Here is an 18,948-nt window from a genome sequence, read left to right as displayed (position 1 = left end):
ACAACTGTTTATTGGCCTATATTTCCACTTTACTTTTCATCCTCTGTTGTACACTCAAGTGGAAAAGCTTTTGCTCAGAGAAACACATCAAAGGCAAAATGACCTCTGAAATTATCCTCATCCTCTGGGAAGCTATCATAACTTATTCTTACATAGTTCAAAGAGGCTTTAAGGACTTTGATCAATGATTAAATGCACAGATGGCTGGCGTATGTCAGTTTAAGTGTTGTAAAGCAATAACAAACAGGCAATAACAAACTAGAGATTTAGCAAATAATAAAAACATTGTCTCATGGCCAGGCGTGGAGGTGCAGTGCCTGATCGATTTGGTTGTAAAAGATGACGCAGGAGTGAAAGTGTACATTAAAGATTTTACCATTTTGGTTTCTTATGAGGATCTTATCCAAAACTTAACACAGCGGACTCTTAAGAAGACCTGCAACACATGGGCAATGATCTTATATTGCTGTGGGAAACCTAACACATTTCTATTCATAATGCCCCATTTCGAATGTGTGTTTGAACACAGGATGGCATTAGTTCTTTAGGGACGGTTTATAGATGGAAGGTTGCTTTAGAAATCTTAATGCGTTACAGATTACCATTTACCCTCCTTACATTGTGTTAAGTAATTCAATCATCTTAAATACATCATCGTTGGAATAAACCTAGTTTGTGTATATTTGATACTTTTTGATTACCTTTTAATAAATGTGTTCAGAATGATTTGTGTTGTGGTTAAGTGCTAAATTAGTCCAGGGTTTTCACTGTAGTCTGGCCTTGCATTGCATAAAGAATCATCTACCAATAGGTTTATTCTTGTTGAATATCCAACCACATACATATCTTATCTTATCTTATCTTATCTAAGGAGAAAACAATATCCTTACCACTTCTGCCTGCCTTAACGTTTTAGCTTTGTTGTTCACAGGATGCAGAAAATATTCTGCAGCATGGAAAAACTGTTTTACTTGCTGTACTTAGTCTTGAAGCATTGTGTACCCCCCCCCCCACACACACACACACACACAAAATATTTCCTTACTTGACTGTCTAAGATAAACACTGCAGAGTGTCTCATCATCCCAAATGTGTACCCCTAACCAGCAGGAGCTGTGCAAATCTGCATGTTCTTCTGTTTTCCATCATGTGTGCAAAAGCCTTATTGTCAGCAGGCTGCTGAGAATGAAGGGAGCCGATAACATGTTGAAGCGGACTATCGGCTCTGATACGCTTCACAAGTATGTGTTTGCTCACATCTGCTCATGTGAAAGTGAGGGAAAAGACAACGAATCCTGTGTTTCCATAGCAACACAGAGGAAAGTTGCTGGCGTTGGTTTTGGTTCGTGTGTGTCTGACTATGTGGGGTGCTAGTAGCGTCACTCTGGAACCCTGGGAGGAACCCCCTACCCATCTCTTCCTGCAGACATAATAGATTGCAGTTGTTCTGCCTCACTTTCATCTGTCTGTGTATTGTGAGGAGACCACCAGCGAGCCGGGCCTGGCGTTTTTCATCCTCCACCTGAGTCATCCACTCTTCCCCTCATAGGATGAAAGGAGAGCTACTGAGAATTCTCCCCTGAGGTGGTCAGACAGGAAATACAGTCACCGTCAGTCTGTCTGCTGGTTATGTACCTGCATCACATGAAAGAGCTGTCTGAAAAGTGTCTCTTTGTCATTGTAATCATGTCTCTACATCAGCGTCTATGTCAGGATGGTCTAATACTTCCAATGACCCTGTTACAGGTGTGTGTATTTTAGGCTTGTGTGTGTGTACAGTAAATGTGTGTGTCCCTGTAACAGGAGGGTGCCAGAATGGAAAGGGAGAAAGAGCAGTAATTATGGCCTCCCATGTTCAGCAGAAACATCAGAGGGAAGTAATTTGTTGCTCTATATTTAATCAGTGGAGATAACGAGACTGACTGCAGCTGTCTGGGCCTATGGGCAGGCGGACACCATTTCATCCAAATCCCATTAGTCTTTAATGCAGCCAGCCATAGTGTCTTATTTCCATTCTTTTCAGTGTTCAAATAATCATTATCGCCCTTTCTATCTCCAATTTGCTGAATTGTTCACTCTTTCTTTCTCACCTTTTATGCTATTCCCTTTTATCTCCCAGCTCTCCACTTGTTTCTTCTCTTCTGTCTTTTGACTTGACTCCATAAAAGAAGTATTTTATCCCTTCAATCACCTTTTTTTTCTCTTCACCCTCCCTATCTTTGTCTCTGCCTACCTCTCCCTCTCTTAGGGTGCAAGTAGAGTTCTATGTGAATGAGAACACTTTCAAGGAGCGCCTCAAGCTGTTCTTCATCAAAAACCAAAGATCCAGTGAGTTGACTGTGTTTGGGATCACACTTTCCCTGTCTGTTGCTCTTATTTTTTGATTGAAGAAATGTCATTTTGTGCTTTCATTCTTGCTCTGCATTTCATCACCAGTTGTTCAACTTGTCCACTCTTTGTGACTGTTTTACATGTCAGTGTAGTGAGATTTTCCTGCATGCATAAAGTCATTAAACATTTATATTCATAAAACCGTAACTTGAAGTAGAAACAGGTGTATAGTCTATCTTGCACCTAAGTAGTTAAACGTTAACAAATAATTTTAGCTTTCATCAAACATGACAGGGGAAAAAACAGTTTTTTAATGCACTGGTCAATTTTAAGATTTTAAGCGATTTTGCTTTTATAGCATGTCTTTTTTCAGACTAGTGAAAATAAAACAACCAAAATACACATTAAGGTGTTTAGTTCACTTTGTCTATTTGTGTCTGTTGATTTTTCCTAGGGGTATAGGATTCAAGTATATATATATATATATATATATACTTGAATCCTATACCCCTAGGAATATATATATATATATATATATATATATATATATATATATATGCATATACAAGAATAAAAGTTACAGTGCAGTGTTAGAAATAAACAACCACTTCAGGCAGCATTAAATCAAATTTAAGTAGAAAATGCCTAATTTGCTAATTTAAACATAACATTTCCGAAAACCTGTAATACAAAAAAGAATTGTCTTAATGTAAGTTATCAACTGGATAAGTTTCATGGTGATATCTATTAGTTGAACCCTATTCACCTGTAGTGTCTTGCTTTAATTGGTGCTTAAATTCCACACTGTTATATATAAACTGTGTATTAACTGTGTCTGAGGTGTAAGGGATACAAGATCAACTTTCAGCACACATGATAAAATACATTTTCTGCTACATTAAGCCAACCATTATCAATCATGACTGCACATGATTTATTGAAAGGATGTGATAAGTTGTGTTTTAAAAAACAATTTGAGCTTTTTGGCAGTGATGATAAATGACTTATGAGCTGCTCTTGGTTCTGTTTTATTTTATCTGTGTTGTGTCTTTTTATACCTTTATTTGTATCTTTAGGTGCATAGAGTATAGACCAAAACATTGTACCAAGCTTTATTCAGTGTCATATTTTAAAATCATGCAGGAAGAATATATATATATATATATATATATATATATATATATATATATATATATATATATATATATATATATATATATATATATATAATAAACCATTTGTAATAATTTTAAAAGTTAAATAAAATGTGTCTATAAATTGAGCTGCTGCTTTTTCCATTGCAGGTCTGCGAGTGCGAATGTTTAACTTTTCTCTGAAAGTGCTGAGCTGCCTCCTCTACATTGTCAGAGTCCTATTGGACAACCCGCAAGACGGAAGACAAGACTGGTAAGAGAAATGTTGCTAACAGAGGATTAATGAGGTGAAACAAAGTATTTGTGAGTGTGGAGGCCTGATAGCAGGAACAAGTGCACCAGGTCAATAGAAGAGAAAATAGTCTGTATAGAGTATCCTGTAAAAGGATTGGATGTGATGTGATGGTGATAGAAGAGGGGGTGAAGATGCAATCAGGAAAGTAAACTGATATTTGAATTGAGCTGAGGGTCCCGTTTTGGTGAGAAAAGCTGTACAAGAAGGGCGTCTGGATGGCTCAGTTGTTAGAGCGGGCGCCCATATGTTGAGGTTTACTCCTCGATGCAGCGATCGAGGGTTCTACTCCGACCTGCATCCCTTTGCTGCATGTCATTCCTCCTCTCTCTCTCTCTCCCCTTTCATGTGTTCAGCTGACCTGTCAAATAAAGGTCTAAAAATGCCCAGAGAAATAAGAAAAGCTGTACAAGGAGGTACTTTCATTGCCTTTTTTTTCTTCCCTGCAGCGTGAACGGAGTAAACTGCAGCAAACAAAACACAACATCGCGTCCCTGGAGTGAATTTGACTGGTAAGCATGCAAGTCTCTAATTAGGAGTGATGGCTTCGGCCTGCAGACAAGGACCATGAAACCGCACACCCTGAAGGACCAGCATCCCCCAACCCCGGCCCACTGGTCGGAAACGTTATATAACGCAATCACTTTACTGATGCTGATATTGAGCATTGTGGATCCACAGTCATTTGTCACAATCCAACTATGTGGATTACCTGTCAACATAATATGTACGTAGTGCCTGTGCAGTCTAATCAACAATGATCTAGTGAAGATAAAGCATGTAATATACAACAGCAAAGAGAGGGAGAGAAACCAGGAAGTGTGCATGGACCTGAGGCTGTGCCATGTCTCCTGCTCAGGGACCTATTGATCTAATTGGTGGCTGGTGATACTGGCTAAGCTCTGGCTCCAAATGAATAAGGAGCCTGACAGGGTGAGCTCAGGAAAGGGATGGGCCGCCTCCTCTTCCAGGCAGCAGACGCCTAGGAGCAAATCAGGGCGCAGGCCGGCAAGCAGCCATGATAAGCCCAAGGGTGTCTTTGGGCGGCAAAAAATGTCCTTTCTCTCACAATGAAGCTGTACATTTTTTGGCTGCGTGATTTCTCTTCTCCAACAGTACGAGCACATTGGCAGATGGGCACTCCACTGTTCAGTTGTAAATAGCATAAATAAATGTAACGTAGTGACATGAGTTGTGTTCATGGTCCCTGTGTCATTGTGTTGGGCAGAAAATCATTTCAATATTTTGTCCATTTTAGAGGCCTTCGTCTAATTTTTGTCTTGACACGTCTCTCTCCTCTCTATTCTTTCCTTTTCGTCCGCTGTGTAGGAAACTGATCATCTGGGTGGATAGACCTCTACCGCTGTGGGCACTGCAGGTCAGATATATCACTACAATCCTGTGAAAACAAGGCCTCAGTCTGTTTACACACATCTGCATACATGAACACACTCTCACACACACACACACACACACACACACACACACACACACACACACACACACACACACACACACACACAGGTGCATGTCATAATTTCACCATTTCTTTTTTATTGTTTTTATCAGCATTTAATTTCAGATCATTTTATCTGACACGCATTTACACTTTCAGAGTGATCTCACACACACACACACACACACACACACACACACACACACACACACACACACACACACACACACACACGTACACAATCAGACACCAGACTGCTTCTCTTAAATCTGTTCCCTCTGAAGCTCAATCATCAGCACGCCTACTGATTCCACCCACGTTCTTCTTTTCCATCTCTGTGACTCCTAATTTATCTCTGCTCTGGTCTTTTTCCGACTCCTCTCTCTGTCTGCATCTCTCTCTCAATATCTCTATAACTCTCTCTCTCTTTTCAGGTGCTTGTGGTTTTCATCAGCTTTTCAGAAACAATGTTGCTCGTGTATCTCAGCTACAAGGTGAGTTACAAAGGCAACAGCCAATTTAAAGTCTTTTGTGATGTCTGCGGCTATGGTGTCTACATGTGTGTGGTGTGTGTGTGTGTGTGTGTGTGTGTGTGTGTGTGTGTGTGTGTTTGTGTTTGACTGTGCATGCATACATGCAATATGCTTGAGGGTGGTTTGTCCACTTTGCACTACTCTGTGTTCACTCTACTAAACTAAAGTTTTCCTTTCTCCCCTGATGCTCCTCCTATACTCTTGCATTTGGAAAGCCCCTCAGCGGCATTCCAAATGTAACCACTCCGGCCTCAGCAACCATCCTGTTATTGACACATCAGACAGACTTTAGGGGAGGCCCCTGTGTTGCTCTAGCGGGGAGCCGATTCACCAATGGGTTTCCCTACTTTTGATGTACCTGACACTATAAGCCAATAAAGGGCTCACTCTGCAGATTACTCTGGAGGCTAGAGACCTTAGCATTTAGAGCTGGCTGATTCCTGTGGACATACCCTGTGCCTGTCCACCTACACTAGTCAGATTTAGCACAGCCATATGCAGGTGGCAGACACATAAAAACAGCCATGGCTGACATCCTAATTGAACGGTAAAGCTTAGAAGAAACCTAGTAATGCTGTTTATTTTCTCAAGGGGCACAAGGGAGTTGTATAATAACCCTTATACATCCCAATTAATTCTATGGTGCAAAAGCCGGTCAATTCGTCTCTTCCACTCTCCGTAATCGAACCTGTTATGTGGTAATTACGGAAGGTCGCCATGACAATGGAGTTTCCTGACCCCTGTGTGTGGTTTATGTTTCCAGGGCAACGTTTGGGAGCAAGTGTTACGTGTCCCCTTCATTCTGGAGATGATCAGCGCCATTCCTTTCATGATCACTGTGAGTGAAAGGACTCACAGCACTCAAGCATAACAGAACACACACACCACATGTCTAACACTTAATACAGAAATGTTATCACAACATGCACATTGTTCACACAAACCCTCCCCTCTCGAGAGACCCTGTGACTGTGTACAACATGTGAAAAAACGTGATAAAACAGCCAATACTGACGCTTTCTCTACTCGACAGGTGATTTTGCCCTCCTTCAGAAATCTCTTCATCCCTGTATTTCTCAATTGCTGGCTGGCAAAACACGCTCTGGAGAACATGATAGTGAGTGAAGCATTATCTCCCTATCCAATTTTGTCATTACTTTCATCTCAACATCTCTGTTATGTTTTTTTGTTGGCATGCGATTGGCCCTCTCTGTCTGTGCCATTTCAGCTCACCAGCTCTTTCTGCCATGAAGGGAAGAACCGTCACAAAATATTTAAACTTTGGCTTGGTATTGACATTTTTCACATTCCCTGCCTCCATCTGTCCTATGTCGTCCAAGCTTGCTTCCCATTTGTCTCCCACTCTGCTCCACATATTCCAACACTTTAATTTCATCTCCTTTTTAAGTGCATTTTTATATTTAATCCATCATGTTTTGTTGTCTTATTCTTTTTATCCACCAACCGTATTTTAACCTGATTTCACACTTTAAAAATGCAGCTCTTGTGCTGTTGTGGTTTCCATATGTTAAGCCACATCTATGTCTGTCTCTCTGCAGAATGATCTCCATAGGGCGATCCAGCGGACGCACTCAGCCATGTTTAACCAGGTGGTGATACTAATCAGCACGCTGGTCTGCCTCATGTTTACGTGGTGGGTACCCTCACTGCTGACACTGAACTGAAAGCACAAGGAAGGAAAAGAAAGACTTAAATGGAGGTTAGACAGGCAATGAAAGGTGTCATAGTTGTGGACAGGGTCAGGACAGGAGCAGAAAGAGGCTGAGATGGACAAGAGAAGCAAAGCAATAATGTGATACATGTAGAAAGAAATTGATATTGGACAATAAAAAATGCTCGAGCTAACTGAGGAAAAGACAGAGAGGTAATTGGTAACTGTGAGAGTGAGATATAGTGCTCTGAAATGACAACTGGCAATTGCTTCTGTGTAGTGGAGGATGTGTCAGCTCGCTGCATATCTGGTGTGAAAGCCTAAGCTAATCCATAAGATCCTACACACATTAAGCTTCCCGACCATTTCAGGGTTGACATTTGCCTGTTGACTCATCTATCCCTTAAAGAACACAATAATAAGCGCAGCTTGCATTCGCACACCTATAAACACAAATATACAGTGTCCCACAAAGGCGCTCAAGCATGCATCCACCCCCATAGTCACACGTACACACAGGCGTGAAAGAGTGCTCTCCATGTATAATGCCACCCATAGGCGCCTATACTTCACCCAGCATCTGAAGTCTGATATGATGCTTACTTCCTCTTCATACTTTCTCCATTTTTCCCACCCTGCCGCCCTCCATTAGCATCTGCGGCATCCAACACCTCGAACGAGCGGGCAACAACCTGACCCTGTTCGACTCGCTCTACTTCTGTGTGGTCACCTTCTCCACGGTGGGCTTTGGAGATGTCACCCCCCAAATCTGGCCCTCGCAGCTCCTGGTGGTCATCATGATCTTTGTGGCACTCATCGTGCTTCCCATCCAGGTGAGAAACAACGTTGAAAATCTCTAACACAACCACAGGCAGTAGATAAACAAAAAGATGTGATTAGAAGAAGAAATATAACAGAAAGCTTTAAAAGTGATTGATTTGATGTGTTGAAGAGCCCTGGCAAAAACCCATCTCACCCTTTCACATATTTTATTTTCAATTTAACTTTTGGAGCAGCCAACAGGGCGAGCTGTCCTCCCGGTAATATGCAGGTAGAAAGATCTTAAGTAAACACAGACGTGCCTTTAAAGTGATCAAATAATCTTAAAATCATTGCTGAGGTTAACATATGAGATAGCTTTCCCCCCTTGCACAATAATGTGATGACTCATTGCATCCTACGTAGATTTACACCACTATTTTTACTCAGAGAACAGTGCCGTCTTCCTTACTCGCTCAATCCCCAAATCCTTCTCCTGCTCCACAGAGGGAGCTTCATTGCGGAGAACTAAAGGAAACGATTACACACACACACACACACACACAGGGACTGATACAAAAAAACACCTTGACAAACAGTTGCACAAATGGCTGTTCCTCATACAGTATATGTGTAAACATTTTATCCCTGAGGTAGCTGGCGTACCTGTGTGTTTCCCCAAAGATGTAAAAGTGGTAATGGGATGAATTTTGTTTACTGTGCCTGCAGTTAGAGGAAGGCCTCTCAGGGCAGGAAATCACACTCACATACTACTGATAAACAATTCACAAATGATTTGGTTTACTGACATTTTCATTTTGTTGCAAATTGGATTTCTTTTGTGATGACGCTACACGTCTTTAATAGCTTTTCATTTTTTAATCATATCACGTAAGCAGTAAGAGTAGGGCTGCATCCTACCGATGCATTACGGCTATCAAAAATACTTTCACTTAACTTGCATGATCTGTGCATCCCCAACATGGATGCCATGTCACCCTCCCACTCTCCCTTTCCCATGCATCTTTCATCCATAAATACCCCTTGACATTTAGAAACTGGCCCCCCTTTGACCGCAACCACCCCCCTGTGTGTGTGTGTGTGTGTGTGTGTGTTTGTGTGTGCGCGCGCACACGCGCGTGCGTGCGTGAGCCTGTCAGACTCTGAGTCCTGCCATGACACAGCTGCAGGGAAGCCACAGAGCACATCAGAATTCAGCTGCTGTCTTTTTCTTATTGCTGCCTCTATTGGTTTCCCTGACCTGTCCACAACACACCACAGAAAATGTACCTCTTGACAAGTAATTTCATGTAATTTTGAGTCTTTAAAGGATATGGATTCAAAATAAGATAAAAAGCCAGCCAAATTTTGTTTCACCAGTTTGGAGACTTTCCTTTAAACAAATCACGGCTTGATTGTTACGTCCCAAATTTGCCACAGTTGGTGTCATCCAGAACTGGCTGTACACGAAAGATGGCTGAATATGATGCTATTGTCATATGGATGTGTGTGGCCTGATGGGGTTTTCCAACTTAAACAAAAATTCAGCTCAATATCGATCACATTTATCTGGTGCAAAATGATGACCTCCCAGAGAAAAAACTGCACACTAATGAACTCTGTCGATTGAATTGTGTTGACGTGGCTAAGGTGTATGTTTAGAAACATTTTCAGACGTTCATTGCGACTTTTGCTGCTCAAGAGCTGAGGGCCTCCATTACAGTTGGCAGAGGGTTCAATACATCAACTCGTCACCTGTTTATTATCGGCTTCATGTCACAAAAAAATTAAGATTCTAACAGGTAAAGGGCTTTCAGAGAGTAAATGATGAGTTGTCTCTGCCACTAACTGAAGTTTTAACTATAACTAGAGAGCTGATTGTTTTTATTGGTATTTTGTTATTAATCCAGAACTTTAAAAAAAATGGCACATATTTCTGATTTAAAATCTGATGTTTGAGTTTAAAGTACCATTATTTTAAAAGTATTGTGCTAGTATTAAAACATTTTCTGTGCTCTGTTGGAAGAAGAAATCATTTACTGCAAACTACAGTGATCAGCATCTTTTTGTAGCCCAGTAAGCTGTGCCATGAATGAGTTAAAGCCAATGTGCTCACTGTAAAATATTTGGGTATTTTAAAGGACATCTGTAAAAAAAAAAAAAAGAAAATAGTCTCTTGACTCTTGACCATCTTCCCACATGTCCCTCCACACATATAAAAAAGAATCAGCGCAATTTTGCTCAGGCCTATACTGTTCTGTAACATACCTTCCTCTATTAATGTCTGCTTTCATGTTCCATTCGGCCACCATCCTGAACCACATCTCCACTTTTCTTAATTCCCCCAAACACTCTAACTAATCAAAATAAGCACTACTCTAAGGCATTGTTTTCTTTTCTTAAGCCACCAGGCTCCTCCCTGTATTCCAGCTAACTTAATCCAATTTCCATCTGTTGAATGTGATGGATGTCACCCTGAATAGTTCGAGCAGCTGGCCTTTCTGTGGATGGAGCGGCAGAAGTCCGGGGGGAACTACAGCCGCTACAGGGCACAGACGGAGAAACACGTGGTGCTGTGCGTCAGCTTTCTCAAGATCGACCTCCTCATGGACTTCCTCAATGAGTTCTTCGCTCACCCCCGACTACAGGTCTCTCTAAATGGTTTTAAGTAGGACAAGAGGGTGTTAGGGGGGGTTCTTGTGTTTGTTGTCTGTAATCCTCTTCAGTAGCCCTAACAGCTGAGCATTAATTCACCAATAGCACAGATCAAACTGCTGTCTTATTCATGTTGGAGCAGATGTGTGTGTTTATTTCAGGGTGCATCCATGTGTGCATAGCTCTCTGTGTTTGTTCTGATTTGATTGGTCCTCACTACTGCAATTGGATAGTGCAAATGGCTAGCTTATAGGGTAAAGAAGAGAGTGTTTTGCATATTGTTACTCAGTTTGATACCAGAAGACTGTCTCATATTAATATGCTCAAGGGGAAAATCTTCCCTGTGCTTACTTTAAATTGGACCTGGTTATTAAAGCAGAATTTTGTGACATCACAATAAGTTTGGAAGCCAAGCAGTGGTCCAGGATGCAATTTACATAAGTGAAACCTCCAGTGCACAGTGACTTTTCCCTTTGCTATCCTCTGCGGTATGCCACTCTCAAGTGGTTTCTACCTTCCCCTCTAGAGTCTCCCCTCTACCCTTTCTCCTAAAGATTGGCAAGGAAACAAAAATACAATCTGTGACTGTATTTTGTTGGGGTTAAATACTCTTCAACCACAATGCAAATTGTATGTGTGTATGTGTGTGTAGGACTACTACGTGGTGATCCTTTGCCCAGCAGAGATGGATGTCCAGGTTCGGAGAGTCCTACACGTTCCTCTGTGGGCCCAGAGAGTCATCTACCTGCAGGGTTCCGCCCTTAAAGACCAAGACCTGATGAGGGCCAAGTGAGTCACTGTGACTAAAAACAACAACAATCAAGAGTCTGATTTTATAGATGTATTTAGTTTAATATCTATCTATCTATCTATCTATCTATCTATCTATCTATCTATCTATCTATCTATCTATCTATCTATCTATCTATCTATCTATCTATCTATCTATCTATCATCTGTCTCTACAAACCCATTAGAAGCATTATTATCCCAAAATAATTCAAAAGTCGAGCCGCCTAGAATAGACCTGAGTTAAGAAGACACCTTGAAACGAAAAGCCTCATATAGAAGCTTGAGCTCACAATTAATACCTAAAGCACCTACAGCCTTGAGGTAACGGCTGTAATTACAGTTTGAGTCATATTGCTTATTGTTTACCCCCTGGCTGTTGATAATACAGCTGCAGCACCTTAGCTGGCTTTGTCACAGGGAAAGAAAAGGAGCAAAAGCCTGTTTGTTTTTTTTATCTACTTGTCTCCTCGCCTCCGACTATCTCAACCCTAAATAGTGTGGGCTTAAAGACACATTGGTTTGATTGTTGTTCTATTGTCCTGCTTTTTTCTCTTTTGTCCTCTCCCTCAATAACATGACAACACCCTCCTCCCCGTGTCTTCTCTCCTCATTGCTTCCCCAATTCTCTCTCTCCCTCTGTTTATCTATCTCCCTCGCTCCCATGGCCACATGCTCTACTAACTGCCTGCAGGATGGACGATGCTGAGGCCTGCTTTATCCTCAGTAACCGGTTTGAAGTGGATCGTATTGCTGCTGTACGTTCCTTACTGCTTCCCTGTATCGCCATGACTACTCACACTGCAAAACATCCATATTAAGTCTATTTGCCTTAAAATGTAGTTTTTCAACAAAAAAATAATTTCATGTCATTTCATGTTGCGTTTAATATTTTTCTGGAGCAGCTTTGATTTAGCTCACTGCATTGGCTGAAGTTTTGTGCTTGTTGTTTCATGATATTTTTCAAACAAAACGTAAATCACACAGTAAAAACGACTAAAGCTGAGAGTAAAAGAAACACAGGCCTGACACAAAAATTTAAACTACACGTGCAAAAAAACAACAATGTACTCTATAGGTGTGGTGTTACACATCACTGCATGCCATGATAACACTGCTTAATCTACACCCTGGTTTTCACACTGAATGATTTGGCAGCTGAATTGTAATTACTTCATTTTATCATCATCAGGTCGCAATTTTCATTTGATTGTTCAAATACCAGCCTTGAATACTTCTTTGTAGAAAGATGTCAAAATTGCATTACAACTCTAAAGTTTAAGAGGGTTATTACAGAAGAGCTACAATCTGATTCTCCTAACGGTGGGTTTCTACCTCTTTCTCTCTCTCTCTCTCTCTCTCTCTCTCTCTCTCTCTCTTTCTCTCTCTCTCCCTTCTTTTCACTCCATCCATCTCACTCCCCTCTGTCTCCAATTTTCTCAGGATCATCAGACCATCCTCCGAGCCTGGGCAGTGAAAGACTTCGCTCCAAATTGCCCCCTCTACGTCCAGATTCTCAAGCCAGAGAACAAGTTCCACGTCAAATTTGCAGGTGGGCAGGGGAGTGTGAAATCGAATACACTGACAGTGACAGCTGAGTTGTGTGTGTTTGTTTGTTCTTGTTTGCATGCATCTACTGTTATTTGATCAGAATGCAGATAATAATGGGATGACACCTTCTAAAAAATGTCCTGGCCCGGTTCAAAAGGTGATTTTTCTCAGTTTGTGACTGTAGGTGTGAAGATTGGTGATTATTTTGCTTCTGCAGGGTTGCCTTGTTATGACATGGGAAACTGAGCTGTCCTGTCTGTTTAATTTTCCTGTCCCATTTTCTACCTGAGTTTGTCAGCTTGATTTGTAAGTCGGAGAATTGTATTTTCTATCAGCATGGCTTTGCCATACACAGCTCTCTGTCCTCCCAGCTATGAGGAAGTACTGGACAGATCGGCTTGGCTTGAAGCCCTCTGAGGGTTTTTGTGTTTTTTTACATTGCCTTTTGGAGAGCGTCTCTTCCCTTCCTGCTCAACAGAAGATGCCAGTCAATCGTCTGCAAGTAAAAGAAGATAAACTCTCTCTCACGCTTTCCTCTCTCTCACATATCTCTCTGCCTACAGCCCTGGAAAACTCAATTCTAGCTTGCCGCCCTCATCCCAGCTGTCTCTATCAATGATGAACGTTTGACTTTGCTACCTTGGCAAAGAAAATCGCCTTTGAGGAGTTCTGGTGCTGTGCTAATCTGGCAGATGAGTTTTCCCCGCAGGCAATCCTCCTTTGCCCCTGCAGTGCTGTTTAAATACGTCACTGCCATAGCCAGACTGAGGCCTTTGTTGTAAGTCGGGCAGGAATTGTTAGGTAGAAAGATAAATTCATGTGCTTTCATTATCAGTTAGCACTGTGGGTTGAAACTCCTGCTACTGTGCTGGGAGTCAGGCAGCTGTAACATGTATATGTAACATTTGCATAGTGTTGGACAAATATCGATAGTTACGTAATGTAACTCCAGATTCTATGAGTATAGGCATAGGCATAGCCCTCTAAGAGCTGTTTCTATTGCATGCGCAGTCATGAAGATTTCTTTCGCGCCCTGCACGGGCCTCTCTTCTGTCTGCAGTTACTGTATATTACAGCTGCAAGACCAGAGATATGCTCCCAACATCAGCATTTTTCTTCAGTCAATGTTAGTGAAGCAGGTGGCCTGGATCTTAGAGGGCTATGCCTATTACTCATAGAATTTAGGAATACCATACATAACTATTGTTCTATTTCGTATAGACTTCGCCCTCTAAGAGCTGTTGCTATTGGGTTAAGGGCGAAGCTGATGTAGTCAATGCCACCTGTGACACCAAAATCCACAAGCAGATAGCATAGACTAGCTCCGCTTTCTACTCACACTGTACAGGTTTTTATGTATCAAAATTGATATTATTTACATAGCAGTAAGCATTGTGCACTCCCCGCAACTGTGTGAAGTGATTGTTAGTTTCTCACAAGCCGTGGTAGGTCTGCTGGCCGCTATGTTTGGGATGCATGGCGGGGTCAGCGACCAAAATGTGTATTCAGATCATAGGACTGAAAAAAGCCTGATAGGGGGGATGCTCACCAACCCGCTTAATCAGCTGGGAGGTTGAGAATAACTGTATCAACACGCACTTTGAGTGGGTGTTTACTCCTGTTGATTCTGACACACAGTAACTGGGCTTCTCCTGCACTTTGCCTGCGGTACTGCAATTCAGTTTCATTTCAATTTTATTTATAGTATCAAATCATAACAAGAGTTATCTCGAGACACTTTACAGATAGAGTAGGTCTAGACCACACTATATCTATAATTTACAAAGCCCCAACAATTCCAGTAATTCCATCAAGAGCAAGCATTAGCAGTGGCTGTTGCAACAGTGACGAGGAAAAACTCCCTTTTAGGAAGAAACCTCGGCAGACCCAGACTCTTGGTAGGCGGTGTCTGACGGGGCCGTTTGGGGGTGTGATGAACATAGCACAGCAGGGCATCGCAGCGCGTAGCAGGGTGTAGCAGGACCACAGCAACAGCTGCATCCAGGACCCAGATCTTGGTGCCATGGAAATATTCTGGGCGAAAAAGAAACAAATGGACTCCAGGGAGTAAACTCCCCAGAGCTAGGTTAGTAACAAGCATTTCTGGGACAAGGATGCACACTAAAGTAAACAATGAAAAGAAAGAGGAGAGAGCAGCTCAGTGTGTCACAGGAAGGAAGGAATTTCCCCGGCAGTCTAGAATTATAACAGCATAACTAAGAGAGGCAGGTTAAGGAGAGGAGCCTGGTCGGGAAAGAACTCTCCCCAACCGGATCGGGCTGTACTGGCCTGCCTCCCTCTATTCTCAATATATTATTAATTATATGATAGATTAATCTTATGACTATGAAGAGCAGCAGAGATAAACAGGGGTGCTGTGTCTGTAGCTATACACCCTGCCCCGCCAGTCTAGGCGTACGCTGCAACTCCTCACTCCTTAACTACAGTGGTGTGAAAAAGTGTTTGCCCCCTTCCTCATTTCCTGTTCCTTTGCATGTTTGTCACACTTAAGTGTTTCGGAACATCAAACCAATTTAAACAATAGTCAAGGACAACACAAGTAAACACAAAATGCAATTTGTAAATGAAGGTGTTTATCATTAAAGGAGAAAAAAAATCCAAACCATCATGGCCCTGTGTGAAAAAGTGATTGCCCCCTAAACCTAATAACTGGTTGGGCCACCCTTAGCAGCAACAACTGCAACCAAGCGTTTGCGATAACGTGCAATGAGGCTTTTACAGCGTCCTGGAGGAATTTTGGCCCACTCATCTTTGCAGAATTGTCCTAATTCAGTTACATTAGAGGGTTTTCGAGCATGAACGGCCTTTTTAAGGTCATACCACAACATCTCAATAGGATTCAGGTCAGGACTTTGGCTAGGCCACTCCAAAGTCTTCATTTTGTTTTTCTTCAGCCATTCGGTGGTGGACTTGCTGGTGTGTTTAGGATCATTGTCCTGCTGCAGAACCCAAGTTCGTTTCAGCTTGAGTACACGAACAGATGGTCGGACATTCTCCTTCAGGATCTCTTGGTAGACAGCAGAATTCATAGTTCCTTTTATCACGGCAAGTCTTCCAGGTCCTGAAGCAGCAAAACAGCCCCAGACCATCACACTGCCACCACCATATTTTACAGTTGGTATAATGTTCTTTTTATGAAATGCAGTGTTCCTTCTACGCCAGATATACTTGGACACACACCTTCCAAAGAGTTCCACTTTTGTCTCATCGGTCCACAGAATGTTGTCCCAAAAGTCTTGGGGATCATCAAGATGTGTTCTGGAGAAATTGAGACGAGCTTTGATGTTCTTTTTGCTCAGCAGTGGTTTTCTCCTTGGAACTCTGCCATGCAGGCCATTTTTGCCCAGTCTTTTCCTGATGGTGGAGGCATGAACGCTGACCTTAACTGAGGCAAGTGAGGCCTGCAGTTCTTTGGACGTTGTTGTGGGGTCTTTTGTGACCTCTTGATGAGTCGTCGCTGCGCTCTTGGGGTAATTTTGGGCGGCCGGCCACTCCTGGGAAGGTTCACCACTGTTCCATGTCTTCGCCATTTGTGGATAATGGCTCTCACTGTGGTTCGCTGGATTCCCAAAGCTTTGGAAATGGCTTTATAACCCTTTCCAGACTGATAGATCTCAATTACTTTCTTTCTCAATTGTTCCTGAATTTCTTTGGGTCTCGGCATGATGTGTAGCTTTTAAGGATCTTCTGGTGGACCTTACTGTGTCAAGCAGCTCCTATTTAAGTGATGCCTTGATTGTGAACAGGTGTGGCAATAATCAGGCCTGGGTGTGGCTAGAGAAATTGAACTCAGGTGTGGACAACCACAGTTATAGTATGTTTTAACAAGGGGGGCAATCACTTTTTCACACAGGGCCATGATGGTTTGGATTTTTTTTCTCCTTTAATAATAAACACCTTCATTTACAAATTGCATTTTGTGTTTACTTGTGTTGTCCTTGACTTTTGTTTAAATTGGTTTGATGTTCCGAAACACTTAAGTGTGACACACATGCAAAGGAACAGGAAATGAGGAAGGGGGCAAACACTTTTTCACACCACTGTATAAGCTTTATCAAAGAGGAGTGTTTTCAGTTTATTCTTAAATGTGGTGATGGTGTCTGACCCCCGAACCCAGATTGGGAGCTGGTTCCACAGGAGAGGAGTCTGGTAGCTGAAGGCTCCGGCTCCCATTCTACTTTTAGAGACTCTAGGAACCACAAGTAGCTCTACATTCTGGGAGCACAGTGCTCTAGTGGGACAATAAGGTACTAAGAGCTCTTCTAGATATGATGGTGCTTGACCAGTTAGAGCTTTGTAGGTCAGGAGAAGGATTTTACAGGAAGCCAATGCAGAGAAGCTAGTACAGGAGAAATATGATCTTTTTTCTTAGTTCTTGTGCATGTGAGCGTGGCGGCGAGCCTGTCTGTGTGTTTGAGGGGAACGTGTGTCTCAGTGGCCGCAAGATGCTCAGCAGGAACAAAAGCGGGCTGACTGAGAGGAAACTCCTCTTTAAGGGGAACTCTGTGTCCCTTAATAGGGCAGTTGTGTTTCCGACTCTCAGCTGGAGTGAGACATGCGTTCCCCATGGCCCGTCACTGCCACTGACAACGTTGTTAGCGAAGCGGCTCAGGGGTGGATTGGACCAGGTGGATGCTGCCTGCAGGGGCTTATGCCCATGATGCATTGCACGGCTGCTTCCATAGAAATGAATGGGAAGTGGGGAAATGACACTGACAATGGACACATACTATATTTTAATCCATGCCGCAACAGGGTGCATTGGCAAATCACCTTTAGCGGTCATGGCGGAGACAGCAGAGCAATGTTGTTCCGTGCCACGGTCACCTAAGCAGCAAACAGGTGCGCGCAGTCGGTGAGGCGGGAATGGACCTGGTCCCGTGGAGACGGCGGTGTAGGCTTCCTTCGGACAAAGAAAGTGGCCTTCGGAAGCAGGATGGAGGCCAGGCTCTGCCACAGTGGCAAGACTGCTGGGATAACCCTGTTTCCTTGTCGCCTTGGACCCTGTTGAACGGTGCATAGTGGGACACTGGTGCCGTCAGTCTCCCCGGTCCGGAGAAAGCCTACTCAGCATCCACAGGCGGACACCTCTGTTCTTTGAAGTCTTCAAACTGCTTGTCACTGAAGAAAAATAGGGAGCAGATCTCTGGTCTTGCAGCTGTAATATACAGTATCTGCGGACTTAAGAGAAGCCCGTGCAGGGCACAAGGGCACACAAGAAATCTTCACGACGCTGCATGCGTGAGGGATAAACCCAATAGAAACAGCTCTTAGAGGGCAAAGCCTATAGGAAATAGAACCTCATTCAATAAAAAAAAAAATAATATTGTTTCTTATGGAATAGACAGTAGTCATGCCCTTGTTGACACGACAGCCTTTCGTTACAGAATAATACATTTCCTGCAGGACTATAGTGAGAAGTAAAGTACCCTTGAAGAACATATATATTATATATATATATATATATATATATATGTATTTCACCAGACTCAGGGAACAAATCAGTATGCAGGCACAAGGACATTACTGTAAGTGCAGATGTCATGTTTTGGAACCACTTGGAATATGCCCACTAAGTGCTAGTGTGGGAGGCATTAATGAGCAAGAGATACAGGATTTAATTTGATCCACAGGAATAGCTTAAAAACAGTTCATCGTTCATTAGAAAGGATCTGTCGGTATGATGCTGCGGCAAGGCAGGACACCCTGAGGCTTTTGAGTAACCACACAGAACT

The 18,948-nt window shown here is 42.5% G+C and overlaps 1 protein-coding gene across 1 annotated transcript in view; it reads left to right on the top strand.

Annotated features, from left to right (window-relative positions):
* Positions 1-18,948, top strand: part of kcnt2b (potassium sodium-activated channel subfamily T member 2b) — a 40,991-nt gene that overhangs the window by 10,420 nt on the left and 11,623 nt on the right. Inside the window, exons 2-13 of the mRNA XM_028598541.1 lie at positions 2,249-2,328; positions 3,636-3,738; positions 5,107-5,155; positions 5,668-5,727; positions 6,530-6,604; positions 6,800-6,883; positions 7,326-7,420; positions 8,091-8,271; positions 10,681-10,845; positions 11,505-11,641; positions 12,336-12,399; positions 13,085-13,193. Of these exons, the coding sequence (XP_028454342.1) occupies positions 2,249-2,328; positions 3,636-3,738; positions 5,107-5,155; positions 5,668-5,727; positions 6,530-6,604; positions 6,800-6,883; positions 7,326-7,420; positions 8,091-8,271; positions 10,681-10,845; positions 11,505-11,641; positions 12,336-12,399; positions 13,085-13,193 (1,202 nt within the window). The remainder of the gene's footprint in view (positions 1-2,248; positions 2,329-3,635; positions 3,739-5,106; positions 5,156-5,667; positions 5,728-6,529; positions 6,605-6,799; positions 6,884-7,325; positions 7,421-8,090; positions 8,272-10,680; positions 10,846-11,504; positions 11,642-12,335; positions 12,400-13,084; positions 13,194-18,948) is intronic.

This window comes from Perca flavescens, chromosome 15, assembly GCF_004354835.1.
Source record: "Perca flavescens isolate YP-PL-M2 chromosome 15, PFLA_1.0, whole genome shotgun sequence".
Taxonomy (NCBI): Eukaryota; Metazoa; Chordata; class Actinopteri; order Perciformes; family Percidae; genus Perca; species Perca flavescens.
The sequence above is the reverse complement of the archived record's forward strand: the minus strand, read 5'-3'. Positions and strand labels throughout refer to the sequence as shown.